Source organism: Myzus persicae, unplaced genomic scaffold (assembly GCF_001856785.1).
Source record: "Myzus persicae strain clone G006 unplaced genomic scaffold, MPER_G0061.0, whole genome shotgun sequence".
Classification (NCBI taxonomy): Eukaryota; Metazoa; Arthropoda; class Insecta; order Hemiptera; family Aphididae; genus Myzus; species Myzus persicae.
The window spans coordinates 737,300-754,595 of NW_019104377.1; the positions used below are offsets into that span (position 1 = coordinate 737,300).

The following is a 17,296-nucleotide window of genomic DNA, read 5'->3' on the forward strand; positions in this document are numbered from 1 at the left end:
AATGTAAATAGTTTAGTTAAGATGATACAATATTATTGATATCGATACATGTTCCAGGTTCCTATTGTATTTATGACAGTTGTCATTAATATTATTATCTGTTGAACATATTCAATCTGATGGTAAGTTAAACTTTGATTATTACATAAATAAACACATTTATTGAGAACCATTCAACATCCACATGCTTTTTTATAACTAGTAGATAGGTAACAAGTGTGTTAGAAATATTATTATTATTGGAGTAGACATTGTTGATGCTACAATGATGGGTATGTAATTTTTATTTTTAGTGTTTAAAATATTACTCGTCTAGAAGTGGAAAATATAAATATAGGTATACTGTAATTAGTAATTAACATTTTAAAGTTGTAGAGTATTTTTCACAAATTATTGATTTTCTTCTACAAACATAAATTAACTATAAATAATAAGTTATAGGTTATTTTATCAGTTATCATCGATACCATAATTGAAAATTTAAAAGATCGTAATTTATTGTTGACTTTAAATATGTTTTTGTGACATCTGTTAATGTCGAAAGAAGTTGTTTTGTCTATAAAAATCCAATGTCCATACAACGTCCATAATTTTAGTTTGATTGCAATTTTAAACAGCATATTAATATATTATTATCGTCGAACAGTGCAACAGCAACACAGTTGGTGCAGATAATAATCAGCAAATAAAATAATAGTAAGTATAAATGAATTTGAAATATAAGCTACTTTTTTACTTTTTAAACTTAAAAAATACATTTTAAACGCATTTTTTAGGGCATTTAAATCATGGCCATAATTTTTTACACAATATTATAGAAATTGTCTGTCATATTTTCTTATAATTATAGTAGTATTACAGGCTATTATAGCATTATAATTTACAGTGCTCGTACAGCGCTTGCTACAGTTTCAAGCTTGAAAATATATTAATGAGTATTATATATAATTAATATTTCAAGATTAATCATCGCATAAAATAATGTCAACATCAGACCACATGATAAATTTGTATATTTGTACGTGTTATCCATATTTAATACAACAAACAACTCATCACTCACAACAACAACCCCATTACGCGTTACACTACACCTTGGAGAAATTAATTTGTGGTAACGGTGTTAAATGTACGATATCTACATTACACATATTATGTATAATTAATATAATATAATAATATGCGGTATACACATAAGTACATAACCTTTACCCGTAGGCCATGATATTAAATAGTACTCGACAATTAATTATTTAAATTATTTAAGCTGAAACTTTTATTATTCATGCAGTCTTATAATAGTCTCATAATAATATTCATATCACATTGCACATATTATAATTATTTAATTAGTTAAAAATATTTTTTTTCTTTTACTAAAATAGTAAACTGTATTTATTGTACTATAGTTTATAAAACCTAATATAAAACATTTTCAATTTAATATTTCAATCGAACTGGACTAAAAATATAAAATTAATAACTATATTCATATTGTAGTCATAACTCATACTATATAATATTGTAGCTTAACAAAGTTAATTTTTATAATTAATATATTATGTTATTGTCAGAGTAAACTCGTTATTGTACGAGATGTATGAGTACATTATTGAAATATTGTTTGCAAACAGATGACGGAAGAACCAAAAGAAAATATCGCTTTAAAATCATTAAGTGAAGAAGAATCGAACGATCAATTAGACAACACAGAGGAAAGTGCAAACGTATTCAGTAAAAGTGTATTCGCAAGGTATATAAATCTGGATTCGTGTTAAATTTAATATAGAGAGAAACATAATTTATTATACTTACCTACAAATTACAATGTAATATAATATATAGTATAATATAATAGAATATATATATATAATATATATACATCATATAATATATAGGCAGGTACTATTGGGAATTGGTTCCCTTTTAAAAAAGGTATTTTATTTAGTTGAGCCGAATTGGTTCCAGTTTGTATTCAGGTCAAGTAGTTACAATTTTAATTTTTAAGCATTCTTTTGCAACGGTAAATCATATGTGTGGATATAATTGGTATAGACTAATATATAAAATATGAATGTGCCTACACTCTAAAGTATATTATATATGTATAATAAAATGACAAAAAATTGTTAATTAGCGTTGTATTAAATTTTGAAGTAATAATGTAAAGAAACTTACCACCAAACAAGAAAGAAATAACCAATATTTGGAAAACTGTATGATTGAGTACATTAATAGAAACTTAAAATGTTATATATTTTATTTTATTATTTTTATTTTGTATACCTAAGTGATGACTGATTGATTTCCAAATCAACGGTTTGAAATTTAATGTATTATAATTTTATTTATTTAACACACATAACCACGCATTTTTAATCAAACCTTCTTTTAATGTTGACAGTTCTAAGCTTGTAAAATTAAGAAGAAAAATGTGCCCAATTAAACGGTAACCAATTCGGCTTAACTAAATAATATACCTTTTTCAAACTTGATGCGGCACGTGGGGTTGGGGATTGAAAACCAATTCGGTACCTGCAGTCGTACTATATTCATTACTTTACAACGATTTGTATATTTTTAGGCATCATGTGATGCCTTATTGGATAGGTACTTTAGACTTAAGCACTTATATAACAATTTGTAATGTATGTTATTATAAATTATGTTATATATACCTATACATCATAAGAACTTCACTGTACAATTAAATTTTTTGCAGTCTCCTTGAAACTCGTGTATAAAAATATGTAATTGATTTTAAGATAAAAAATGCAGTAAAATAAAATAAATTATGTGTATAAGTTGTCAATATCTAAACGTTGGTGATTGAATAATGCTTAAAATCGGCGAATGTTCTATGTGTTATTATAATTTATATTACTCATTATTTATTTACTTTTAAATAGAAAAACCCAAATTATGGAAACCGATAGACACCCGAGTGTTTTTTAATCGATGAAATTTAATTTTCTAGATGGTTGAAACCAGCAAGTGTTAGTGAATTGAAATTCGTGTCCAAAGACGTTTTATTGATACGCGTTGAAAAAACGTTAATATTTTATGACGGCAATACGCAAAAAGAAGATATACTAATAGTAGGCAGTAAATCGACCCCGGGGGGTGGTGGTGATGCTGATCTACATTTAGAAGGTATTGGATGCGTCGATTGCTGTGATATAGATTTACTGGCCTTGGCTGAACACCCACCAATATCCAAGGTGGTCATTTGTTTGTATCCTGACCTGAAAGTGTTGGCGACGCTTGTTGGTAAGTACCTACTTAGTGTATATAATATTATAATAATTTATAAAACCTTTAATGTGATATGAGTAAAAAATCAAATATGTGATACTATAACATAATATTACACGTGCACATCACCACAGTGCGAGTCAACTAAACAAGATGGTTACGCATAGCAAAATCTTATAAGTCAAGTCGTATACAATTTTAATTAAGTGATTTCACAACAAATGTGATAAATTATTACATTTAAATATCACTGATAATTATATATCAATATTAAGATTTATAAATATATTTTTGTCCAATTAATTTATTTTCTTCTACCTATCTACGGCCTACCTGTCTAAGTATGGGTTAACTGTTGACTGTTGTATAGATAACACTTTGGAAAATGGCCAAGTAGGAAAAAAAATTAATTTCGTTTTTGAAGTTTTGTTCCGCAGCCGTTATAATATGAATGTGAGGCATGTAAGGGTATTTAATTGAAAAATAAAATCAAAGCTATATCTATGATATAATATGTGAAATGCAGTAAACCGTTTAAGTCATTATACAATACACATTGTCATATTGATTATAGTTAGGTGTATGAGTTGAGTATTTAAATTTTATTTTTTAAAGTTATATTGCAGTATTTATTATTTAGTCTCTGATAGATTTTAAATATTTATATTGAGAAATTTAGTTTTTTTTAATACTTATTCCAAGTACTTATTCCTTAAATTTTTTAACGTGTGTCAATCGTCAATCACCCATAATATTAAAGTGTTTTTCTAAATAATATTTTGGTTGTAACAAATACATTTTAAATAATTTAAAAAAAAGACAATATAGTTTGTTAAAAGTAATTTAGGTATTAGGTATTTTGGTGTTTATAAAATTAAAAAAATGTATGTGTTTGATATATACTTATAGTACCTACATTATAATATAGAGAATCATTCATTTTAACCCGAAATATACACAGTGACTTACGTTGTCAACTTTTATGATTTTGAAAAAAAAAAATATTTTGTATGGGTATTTTTTGAATAGTACCCATGTTTAAAAAACATAATGGCCACTGTGATGAAAAAGTGTTTACAAAATTATCTATAATTACACCTAATTTCATAAGAAAGTATTAGAAACTAAATACCTATCAGTTGTTTTTTTTAACCATATAAATTGTCTGTATAATATTGTGGACTGTATAGTGGTTCTAATGGATCACTCTGTACATAAGTTATAAATTTTTTATGCCGAAGGGGATCTTATTGGATTTCAGATAGTAGCTGCTCTGCACCATACAAGTCTATACTGTTTCTGAGGTTGGAATATTTAATCGGCTTGCGTGATTACCCGGCATTCGATTTGATCGTGTGGGCGTGGAGAATTGGAGAAAAACTGTTGGTCGTCGACACCGGATTCGTTCAGCCGAACCAATATCTAAAGTAAAAGCACGCTCCGTCTGCTTGGTGTGCCAAATGCCTCGAGCATAATAAACAATATATATGATATATATACTATCCAACACTGATTGGTTTTCCTCCGTATAATAATAATAATAATAATAGTGTGGCAATAATATTATAGGGTTTGGATTGGGACTATGTATTGCACTAAAAGAATATTCGAAAACATATTATTATTTATTATTCACTAAAAATTACAAAACTATACTAAATTAATCCAATTAAATACTTACCTATATTTATTTTGTATTCAAGCAAACGAATAAAAAATTATTCTAGAGTAAAAAGTAAACGCTTGTTAAAACTATTGTACCCTTTTCGCTGTAAGATTATTAATTATGATATATCTTTGGACTATGTATTTCTATAGGAAAATCTTATTTGATTTTACTTATTCTTAGAAATATTATCTGTTAGTAGTGTTTTACATAGTTTATCACGATTCAAAAGTTACTTTTTTATCGCAGATAGTAGGTGATTTTAAACACTGTTGGAAGGTACCTAAAGGAAATTATTTTTGTTATATAATGTAGAGTTATATTTTCCGAATAAATAATCAAAATACTAAAGAGTTCGATTGCGTTATTTTAAGAGTACATAAACAGTAAACATTATAAATAAATGTTAACTTACAACATGAGTGTATAGTACATTTTAAATAAATGCATTTGTCATTTGCAATTTTGAAGACTTAATCAAAATTCAAATATTAAGAATTAATTCATAAATTTCGAATTTTTTTCTAAATGCTTCACCTTAAATAGAGTTTAAAAGGTAGAACCAAGATGATATATTTATAATCTATAAATAATTGATTAAAGTCCTGTTCACATGTAAACAACTGCAGTATGCCCTATTTAATCTTTTGTGCTTCTATATATTTATTTAATAACATATTATATTTATATTTTTGATACTCACACAATATACAATTTGCATGTTAACTGATTCGAGATTCCACCCATGTAATATTTCAAAACTCTTTTAAAATTATGTAGTCAGCCCCTCCTCCCATTATACAACTCGTACGTTTACCTAAACGTATTTTAATCGTTTTATATTGTTTTTATATGACTAAAATATTTTCGATGGTTTTAATTTAGGCCACCCCAAGCTATAAAATTTAACCCCAATATTGAAATGCCGGCCGTTACATGAATAAATGTATAGCCAAATAGGATGAGTTATGTTTGTTGGTGAAAAATAGATTTAAAATTATAAATGTAACATACATCATTTTTCTACCACAGCTGTACTCGTAGGTACTCTACATTAGTTATATGAAGACGTAAACTCTATAAGTATAAAAAAAAAACTAATAATCGAGTATTTTGGACCCCCCCCCCTGCCCCACATACACACGCAAAGAAGTCTTGGATAGTTGTGGGCCCGAAGTCTTCACACGAATTCTATTTTGAAATCGATTCTGTATGGGCGCGTAATCGAATTAAATCGAATTCATAATAATAATATATGCGTCATATTGTTTTGTCACATAAAACGGCAGTCTGTCGGCGATCACCGCAGCGACGGGTCGAAACGACGTGTACCTGAGCCAGACGGAACACGACGTCGGGTGTAAGCTTCAGCTGTGGACGTTGTTCGTGGGCTGCAAGACGGTGTACGCGGAGAGGACTCGGGTGGAGGTGCCCTCGGACGCCTCCGCGTCGGGCTGCTGGACGCCGTACGGGTGGTACGTGTTCTGCGACTCGTTGGCGAACGTCTATCGAGTGCAGCCAGGCGCACCGGAACCGGAAATGGTCGTGACGACGGCGGATCCGGTGTCGGCGAAACGCGGAAGCGGCGGCGGCGGCGGAGGCCCGGGCGCGTTGGTGTGCCCCAGCAAACAAGGCTTCGTGCTGTACGCGGTCAACCAGGACAATCGTCTAACGGTGATGATGATGATGATTATCGATATTGTTATTTTTATTATTGTTGTGATTGTTATTGTAACGATTACACCCTTATGGTACGTATTGTGTGGGTGCGACGCGGTAAAGAGATTTGTCTGCGTGTATAAGCAGTATAGGTAATAGGTATACTGTAAATTATGATGTTTAAATGACTGCGAGATGATGTTTTAGCAGTTCGATCGTGGCTCGTACAAGAGGTGTATGTCGTGGGCAACGATTGTGTTCACGCTAATAGAGTCAATATAATATTATGTATGAATGAAATGAGGGACCCGAAAAAAGGTTTTGCTTTTAACCTACTATACTTACTGTCAGTTAACACTTAACACCTACATTTTTGTAAATTCTGGTTATTCGCAAGAAATATCGGTTTTTGATAACTGGAATACCAAAATATAACAAATGACGAATGCATGTACTAAATGTTTTCTTTGAAAATTAATTAAAAACAAAACGGTGTCAAAAAGACAAGTACTTATAAATATTACATTTTTAGTTGGTAAAAATATTAATAAATAAAAACCCACTAATTACCACCCAACTGTATTTTATTATTTTTAATTTATTGACATAGGCATTATAGCCTATACCGCGAATGGTATTTTATTATCATAATATTTATATGTAATTTAATGTTTGTTTTACATCCATAAGTTAATTGATGACTCCATTGTCTATGATATTATTTGGATAGCCAATTATTGTCGAGACGTTGAGTTGTGAAATTAGGTTCAGGTTTCTTTACTTAGGGCCATATAATCACCATCAACCTGACGATGAATACAAAAAATACGTCATCGCGGTGTAAACGAAAAACAGTCGAACTGGAAAAAAATTTCTTGCAATAATAATAAGATATGTAATGTTACATAATACATGTATATCATATAAAAACCTTACGATATTTTCAAAAGATTTAATCTCCGGATTGTTTGCTTCAATGACAAGACCGTTAATATTTTATCCCATTAATGCAATGTTATGATATTACATCATGTCGAGCTGGGAGCGATGACCTCTTGGGGGATTTCGTATATTTTTTAGCATAACAATATTACTGTTGCTAAATTGCATTTTTTGTTGATTATCATCATTGCATTTCTATATAAACCTGTGCCGGAATAAAAGAAAAATTAAAATTATCAGCGGCGTATATAGGTACAGGGGTGTCTTGGAGGTATGAATATATAATAGAGTGACAACCCTCACTGACCGTACAATATCATTAAAATTATTTTATTTCGTAATATTCACATCGCACCAGCAACGCTTATTAAAATATCATTAATCATAATATACATATATATATATATATATAATAAAAATTATATTGTTCAGTTAACTTCGATAACTTCAATATTGCTTGGAGTATACAAAAACATGTCAAATCTACAGTGTATTATCGGAAATCTATCATGCACACGATTTCTCAATAATAAGTACCTACGCAATGCATACTCAATATAATATTATGTCCCAGATAATATAAATAAGAAACAAAATCCCTCCTCGAAGAACTCTCGGATACGACACTTTTTACTCTTGTATTATATAATATATTGTCTACAACCCGCAGTGTTTCAAGGACACCAGAGGTATTTTCACAAAAATATGGACCATAGTCGTTGACTGTGTATTGCAACGTATGGTAGCTGTAAAAAACGACGTCTACGGCTGGTCGGACGAGGTACAAATAACACCATCACATAATATAATAATAATAATATAGCGACATGCGCAACTAACCGATATCGGAAAGTCAATAGACATTTTATATTTTTGACCACGCAGGGAACACTGTTACAACTGACACAGAAAAAACAAAAAATATTGAAAGTGTACGGATCAAAAATCAAATATTTTACGTTTATCAAACCGGCGGACGAAACGGTGGCCACCATAGACCATGCAAACATTTTGCAAGTGTGGGATGCTTCGACCGGAGAATTTGTAAACATTTTTAATATGTACCCATTAAAGTAGGGTAGTATTCTATTAGTGTCTCTTATTGTTCTACAGAAAAGCAAGATGAAACTAAATGGAATCGCAACGGATTTGTGTAGTAATCCATGTTACGGCTATATTGCCATTACGTTTAAAAACGGTAAAATGGAATTGTTGAGAACCGTTCCCAAAGTAAACGAAATAGAGTGCATAGCAAAAATAGTACTATGCGACGAAGACTTATCTTCGGTAAAATTTTTCTCTGACGGAAACATTTGTGGTGTCACTAGTTTTCCCACAGGGCGATTTTATTACATTAGTGTGAGTAAATATAAATACATTTTATATTATCATTATAATCTAATGGCATTTAATAGCTTTTAATAGTTACTAAAAACGTTAGGTATAAAATTTAAAAAAAAAAACAACTATCTGCAGTAATTATTATTGTTTTTATGTGCATTAAATTATATAATGGTGATAATAATAATTTAATATTTCAATTGTATTTGATGGTAAAATAAAAATAAAACTTACTTATTTAAAAACATCCATTAGATTACATTAGGACAGAAGTGTGCTGTATTAAGAGAACATAATTTGGAAAAATATGTTATTGATGTTGACATAATCGACAATAAAAAATCATCGTTTTTGACGGTGATATATACAGATCTAAAGAACGCTGAAAATGCTGGAAATAATATTTTAATATTTGATATACATTTTAATATAGTTTTCAAATTCAAAGATATACAAAATTATTACACATCAGTATTTAAATGGAGTTCATGTAGTGTGCCCGGCGCATTAAACATAGCTTTTACTGTCTTACAATCAAAATGTATTCACTTGATGACTGTAGATATTGTTGAGGTATGCTTCAATATTTACCTAACCTTATTATTATTAATACCGTAATGATATGTTTATGCTTAAGGAAAAAATGCTAGTGTCACAAACTATACCATTAGATCATCAATTAAAAAGCATTAAGACATATACGAACGAAAATCATTGAGTTACATTTAGTCCGGATGGTTCATATAACATTTATGAATTCGACGATGACGGTCAGTGGAAACAAATTATTATGGTAAACTGCAGTCATTGGCAAAGGGGAGGGTTGATAGCTGCTCAAGTTGATGTCGATGCCCATAACATATTAACGCTAAGTCGGCAAGGAAACTTCATGTGTACAAGTTTTGAGTAAATTTTACAATGGAAAAAATTTAAATAAAATATTTCGACTCAAATGTTATTTTATTATGACGAATTTCAGAGGCAATTTAAATCGTAATAAAAATAGCGATAAAATCAATTTTCCAATAATTGAAGATCATTTTGAAACAAAAGGAATAGGTATTGAGGATGGACCAGAATGTTAGTTTACTATTGTTAGTTATTATAATATAATATATATGGAAGCATAATTCATTGACAATTCTATTTTTCAGCACCAACACGAATGACATGGGAAATGATTAACCAACAAAATGAATTGAATGCAAGTATAGCGGCTTACAGTAACCAAAAACAACAAATCATACAAGATTTTGAAAAAATAAAAACAGAAGTAATAATGATAATAAAAATAATAAGATATATATAAGATAAGATAATCATAATATATCATTTCAGTTGATTAGGTACGTATCCAATAATTTATTAATTTATTTTGAATTTCAGCTTCAAAATTTATTAGAAACAAATGTCAATGGCCCGGATGACATGAAAATAGATATTGAAGAATTCGATTTAAATGTAGATTAAAGGCTAAGTTTCAGAGAAAAGTGTAAACTTGAACGTAAAGAGTACGAAGAAAAAATTCTTAGTGACATAAACAAGTTTAAAATGGAAACTGAAAATATTATAAAGGAAAAATGGGAAACACTTTTTATTAAACCAAAATCTATATATGTACGTATTCTGAATCAAAATTATATTAAAAACTGATTTCAAATTTAATTTTAGTGTTTAATAAATATATATAAAGTAGACAACTATCCAATAAGCATAAAAGACCAAGACATTATCAAAAAAGCAAATAAAATCATCGAAGAAAGAATATTAATCAGGGATATGTCAGAACAAGTATCCAGTGCAGAAAATCCATTTTCCAAGTAAGAAGTAAAAATATACATTTTATGCAAATGTCAAAAGCATTTTTTTTCTAGAAATAATTTTGAGACATTGGACGTTGAATCAAATTCATCGGAATCCGATTACAAGCAAAGTAATAATTTATCAATGCTGGGCTCAATTAGTTATGAGTTTGTTGAAACTATCGAAACTCTAAATTCTCAGAACAATTATTATAAATTGGAAATGGCCGAAGATGAAGTAATTTTACTCAAAGTATGTAAGGAATAAAACCATAAGAATTTCACTTGTGCTGATAAATTGTTATGACGTACTTATTCATTTTTACTTGATAACATGCTTTACATATATATTGTATTTAATTATAGTTTATGGTTAACAAATTAAAACATAAATTCAACCAATTATTTGATGATTTGTTTGCGGAAAAACAACAGCAACTGGATAATTTGAAAGAATATAATGACAGATTACGTGTGATTGAAACCGAGTTGAGATTGGCATGCAAAAGTATTTAAACTGAATAAACTTTAAGAAAAGCTCGAAAACGGTCGTGATTTCTATTATTAATTTTGTTTAGTTGAACCTACCGAACCGTTACCAGTAGATTACGAATGGAACAAATATGAACGGACAGAGGAACTTTTACACGTCAATGACGATGAAGTTCCCGTAAAACTGTATCAAAATAATGTATTATCTAGTAAAGAAGTGTCGAATGACTCGAACTCAGGCGTAGAAGAAAGAGACAGTGAAACGGTAACTCTTAACAACTATAGACAGCGGGCACTGATGATTATGATGGATGGCGTGCTGGAGAAAAGGTGGGAAGACGAATTGAAAAAAGACGTGCCAAAACCACAGTGCATGGTGAGTGTGTGTATATTTTAAGATTTTCTTAACAAATGCACTGATATTTTTCACAGGACCGTATTTAGGAGGTAATTGACCAGTATTTAGGTTTGAGGTGACGACAGCCTCAGGTGGCACTTTTTCATTTTTATACCCCCAAAAATTTTTGCAGCATTTATAATTTATTGTGAATATAATATAATGTGATTATAATGAAAAATGTATTAATTTCCGATCCATAGAAATTGTTTTCTAGCCCATAAATATTTGCTTTCATCAAATTTCACTATACCTGTCTAAGTTACTATCGATTTCTATCGAGTATTGAAATTTAGTAAACAACTATATATTATGACTTATGAGGCATTATAACGCATTCATGTAAAATTGGCAACAAAAATAAGCACCGGGAATTCGGTGTAAAAATTATACATACGTCACTGATTTTTTTTACATAGTTAAACAAAAATCCTGAGGATTTTACGGCAGACGATTTAAAGGCTATTGGTGACTATGAAAAATTAACCTCGGCTTTGAACGACGAGAGAATAAAATACAAAAATATTCTTGAAGAAGAAAAGATAAAAATTCATCATCACATCGCACAGATAATAGAACAATTTGACAATAATGTATTTAAGTTGTTTCAAATGAAATTGAAGTACAATTCAGCCATCGATCATGAGAACTTAAAAATGCTTAGACTTTCAAAAATGTTAAGCGATAGTGATCAACGAAAACACCAAATTAAACGACATAGGTAAGTACATAATATGGCTTAATTTTTTTTTTTTTTAGATATTTTATCAACATTTTAAATTTCTTTTGAAAGTGAAATCATTTTGGAGTTAAGAGAAACTATTACAAGGTTTGAACAAATTATTGCAGAAACGAATAAAAAAATAGCAAAAACCGAGCCAAATTCTTTGCTCAATACTATAGAAGCCTTAAATCACAAAAACAACATACTTAATAAACGTTTTAAGTCTGAGTTTCCATCTAAACTCATTTACGAACAAGCATTAATCGCCTACAAGTAAAAACCAAATAAAATCTTAAATAAGTTTTAAAATATTTTAAAAATAATTTATACTTGTAGCCGAAGACCTAAAATACAAGGTAATAAAAACTATTCGTCAATACTCGGTTACCAATTTGTCAACACTATAATGGATCCAACCGACGACAAGCTACATCTTTTGACCTCGGAGTTCGTTAAATACTTAGATACACTTAGGGTGTATGACGATTATAAATATGTAGATGATTATAAGCTGAATATGGACAGAGAAACTTGGCATAAGGTTTGCAATTTTAGACGAATGAAAATCGAATCAGAATTTAAGATCAGCACATGTCAAAAAGACGCAACAGACAAAGACAATTTGTTGGATAGCTTAAAGCGCGATAAAGAAGACAAGGAAGCAATGATTGAGAAATTAAAAATGTCCATCGTTAGATTGGAAAATCAAGATTTGTATTATAAGGATAACCCCGAGGTAAAAAGTAGGATTTTTAGCAGTGGATAAAAAAACACTGATTTGCTCTTTTTTTGATGTAAATTTTAGATTCAATTAGTAGTGCCTCAGGGGAACGTTGAAACTTTATTAACAGGACACTTCAGCGATTTTGAAAACACAACACTTATTTCTAAAAATGCTATTGATGAAGTGAACACCGAAATCAAAGTAAACCATTTTACACTTAAATAGATTATAGATGATATTAGTAGATAATAATTATTTATAAAAAATGACAATTTTATTTTAGGCCTAATTACTTTATAACTATAAAATTTGATCTACATTGATATACCTTGATCTACCTTTATCAAACTTTTGTTCTACACTCAGTGAACTATAATTACTTTGTTAAACTAACTTTTGTCTGTAAAATAAATAATTACTATGGGTTCTTGTATAGTAAAACATTTTAATTATTACTAAATATATAATTTTTAGAAAATGGGCAATACTAAAATCGATGCTTTATCTAATTTACTGAAGTTCAAACGTAAATGTCGATTTTTAAAATGGGAACACGATATTCTAAAAAACCACAAAATTCCATTGTATAAATTTCGTTTCGATCTTATTACCTCAATGAAGATAACCGAAAATGTGTTAAACTACTTGAAGTTTAAGATGAAAGGCATAAATAACGCGGAACAAGCTGAACAAAACGTGGACAGAGAACTGGCCGCAATTAAATTTGTAAGATATTAACGAGACGACTTCAATAGATTTACATATTTTATAATAATTAATAGATATTGTGTAATGCATAATATTATATACCTACGTAAGTATAGATGTTAAGTATTATTATTGTAAAATGAATAATAACTCAAACGTAATGAGCGCAATATGAGCGTACAGCGCAATATTTTATTGTGAAAATGGTAAGCCCCATGATTTAATAGTGTAATACAAACATAAATTGTATATAATTGGTAGACATTAGATTGCGTTCACGTCAATCGTAATTTAATACGTACTTAGTACCTGTAGTTAGTAAACATATCAAATATATTAAATAGTGTATTAAATTGTTAAGAAAATATGAAACGCAACATTATATGTGTGATAAAATTCACCGTTTTTCAGACTTATACAAAGCAAAAAGAAAAGCTAAATGAAAAGTTAAACGAAATGTGCAAAACGGAAAAAGATATTAAAAATAAAAACAAAAAAGCCGACGAAGAGATAGACCAAATGACGAGTGAATTAACAGAGTTAAAGTGCCTCATAGATTATAGTTTAAACGACAAACTGATGCACCGCAGCAGTGAAAAGTAAATATACCGTATTTTTGGTTAAACCTTAATTATTATAACATTATATCATTAAAATACTATTCAAGAATGAATAGGTAAAAATGTGTATTTTTCCAACGAATACTTAAACATGTGTCAAACCAAAAACCATTTTCTCAAATCTAAATATTATTGTTCAGAGAGCAACAATAGTTACATCAAAATATTAAGGAATTAACATAATTAGTGTTTTGTTTTAGGATGAAAGATATAATGAAATTTACACAGATCAATACAAAAGTATTAGAATTAAACAAAGAAATTGATGCGTTGCAAATAGAATTGGAATTACTGCTCCTCAGAACTTTTCCAACTCTGTATACTAATTTTCCGAAAAACACCAGCATAACCAAATAATATGATTTTCAAGACATATAAATATATAACTATACTTATAGATCAAATATGACATTTAAATTTGTATAGATAAATAATCCACCCTAATCTGTATTGTATACTTAGATACATTTTAAAATAAACGTACAATAAACAAAAGATTTTTAGATGGTATTTTTTCAAATTTAGCTGGTATAGACAAAATACGTATACCTATATAATGTTACTTTAAATATTATATAATATTTATACATTTTAGACAGTAAAAAGAAGAGTGTCGTCATATGTATATTCAATATTGTATACTGTGCCTATAGGTTAAGTGTAAAAACTTGGTGCAAGATAATGTTGTACTCAATATTTTCATGATTTTAAAGAAATTATAAATATACGGTCACAATGTCATGACTTTGTGAAGCAAATGAGCAATATATGATTATATCTCAGTCTGTAATCGTACTTCATGCTACATGACATATTTTTTTTAAAAAAATTGTTCTTCTATAGTGAAGTGGATATAAGTACACTGTTCTACTAATACATAGTATTTTCTTCCTTTATTATAGTTATTTTCATTTTACACTTCATTAGCTGTATAATATCTTATTTTGTAATTTAGTAATAATTCACAATGTCTCCCCCACACCCCCCTACAACGCGGATAATATTCGAAAGAATCAAAATGTATTTTTCCAAAAATACAATATAACAAAACGCATTTAACATTTAAACAGCTTTCAAATGTTAAGTACTTATTAATTGTATTAGCATGTAAAGTTATCTTCGTCTTATTTAACTAAGGCCCGTTATGTGATGATTTTTCAATAAAAAGGAGAATTTTCGAAATTAATGGAAAAATAAATAAAAAGTCTATAGTGCCTATAATGCTTGTCAACCCTTGTCAACAAACACTGCAGAGAGGAGTTATTTCAGGATATACGAGAATCTTCATCACTAATCATCTTGTCTAAACTTCAAAACAATTATAATAAATTAAATAATATTTATTATTCTATCCCGCAAAAACGGATTCGCAGGCGTTTCTTTTAAATATAATATTTTTAAAACTATATAAGCACACTTGTGTTTTTCAACAAGCATTAAAAAAAAAAAAATTAAAAACACAGTCTGCGGTGCTCACGTTTCAATAAAACCACCACACCAATATAGTATCAAGTATTAAAAAACACCGACATGATATTCATAAAAGCACTTGAACCCAACACGAGTTCAGCATTATATGCGACAACTCAATTGCCATGCAGACCCAAAAGTTATATATATATAGATACTAAACCAATTCGAATATAAAATATAACAACTTATATTGAACGACAAATTTAAAATTTTTATATACGTACTGGAATAATTACAAAATAACATCCTTAAATGAAATACTAATAGTTATTATTACTATTGTCGTTGAAAATTAAAATTGAAAATCTTTATTAATTATAATAATTGAACGTAGTATAAAAAACTTAAGCCACCAATAATAAAGAATAAAGATACTATTGAATCTAGAGATGATCATGAGACATCATAGATAGTTTTTGTGATAATAGCTAGCTTACAGTGATGATAGTTATTTGTTTTAATTGTATAGTCATTACTAAATATTAATTGTTCATTTATTATTTATCTATTTATTTTTATTATTAGTTATTATTTTTTTATTTTTTATTATTTTAACCATTATTTGTTATAACAGAGTGTTGTCAACTAATAAAAATGATAAAATAATACTAAAATTATGGTTGAAAGAGTTTTAAATGATCGAATTTATTGCCATACATTTAAGTCGTGTGTCCGAGGTGCAGTGTTAAGAATAGATAACGAAACTTTCATCTTGATAAGATACAGATAATTTTACATAAATGCATATATGGATACAGTCGATGCAGATAAAGATAAATACATTTCACATTTATCTAGATTAGATTAATATAATCTAACATTTATCTAGGTAATATTATGAAAGATAAAACAAATTTTGATTTTATTTAAATGACAAATTTACTTTTTTACCTACGTGAGAATAGAGTAACTAACAGTTAATTGGTCCATACAGTAATATGGTAATAGTATGTACTAATTGGATAGTGTTCAGATAAAACAATTTTAGTAAAAATAAAAAAATATTATTCATGAAAGATGAATATGTTTTGAATAGAATGTATTTAGATAAGTAAATGTGTCATCCATGATAACCAATAGATAAATGTCACAATGATGAAAATTGGCGAATTCACTATCCCGTATGCCATAGTTTTCTAAACGTTTGGGGTAAAACACACTTTATTGAAACATAATATATTCCTAACAACTATACATACGAATAGAATGTAATATTTTTTTTTTAATTGAAATAACTGTCGATGTTCAAATGACAAATAAAAAATCTTCATCTGGACACTATGAAATATACGATAAGTTTTGAATTGTAGATGATTATTGGTCCAAAATCGGTTATGGTGTGCCACCTTTGAATATGTCTCTAGCAGTGTCGGCCTGGTACCTTAAGGGCCCCGGATGCATTTCTTCAGAAGGGCCCCCAAAAAATGTTTTTTCATAAAATTATTAAAAATGTACTTATAAGTAGTGTAAAATATTATAAATTTTTAAAGGTA

At 28.8% G+C, this 17,296-nt stretch overlaps 1 protein-coding gene and 1 long non-coding RNA gene across 2 annotated transcripts in view; one reads left to right on the top strand and one right to left on the bottom strand.

The window, feature by feature from the left end:
- On the top strand, window positions 1-14,808 carry LOC111041674 (cilia- and flagella-associated protein 43-like). Its single transcript, XM_022326029.1, is given in 25 exon segments — window positions 1-122; window positions 647-696; window positions 1,635-1,753; window positions 2,978-3,270; window positions 4,517-4,682; window positions 6,211-6,595; window positions 8,193-8,303; window positions 8,408-8,566; window positions 8,636-8,881; window positions 9,119-9,436; window positions 9,501-9,769; window positions 9,843-9,943; window positions 10,018-10,136; window positions 10,250-10,480; window positions 10,535-10,683; window positions 10,738-10,918; window positions 11,032-11,173; window positions 11,244-11,533; window positions 11,974-12,275; window positions 12,348-12,551; window positions 12,615-13,014; window positions 13,084-13,203; window positions 13,477-13,728; window positions 14,122-14,309; window positions 14,531-14,808. Coding segments are annotated over 23 exon segments (4,902 nt in total). The 5' UTR covers window positions 1-122; window positions 647-696; the 3' UTR covers window positions 14,688-14,808.
- Window positions 7,119-17,296, bottom strand: part of LOC111041676 — a 27,637-nt gene continuing 17,459 nt past the window's right edge. The window contains exons 2-3 of the long non-coding RNA XR_002605352.1: window positions 7,517-7,727; window positions 7,119-7,440 (exon numbers count right to left, since the gene is read on the bottom strand). This is a non-coding gene — a long non-coding RNA (uncharacterized LOC111041676). The remainder of the gene's footprint in view (window positions 7,441-7,516; window positions 7,728-17,296) is intronic.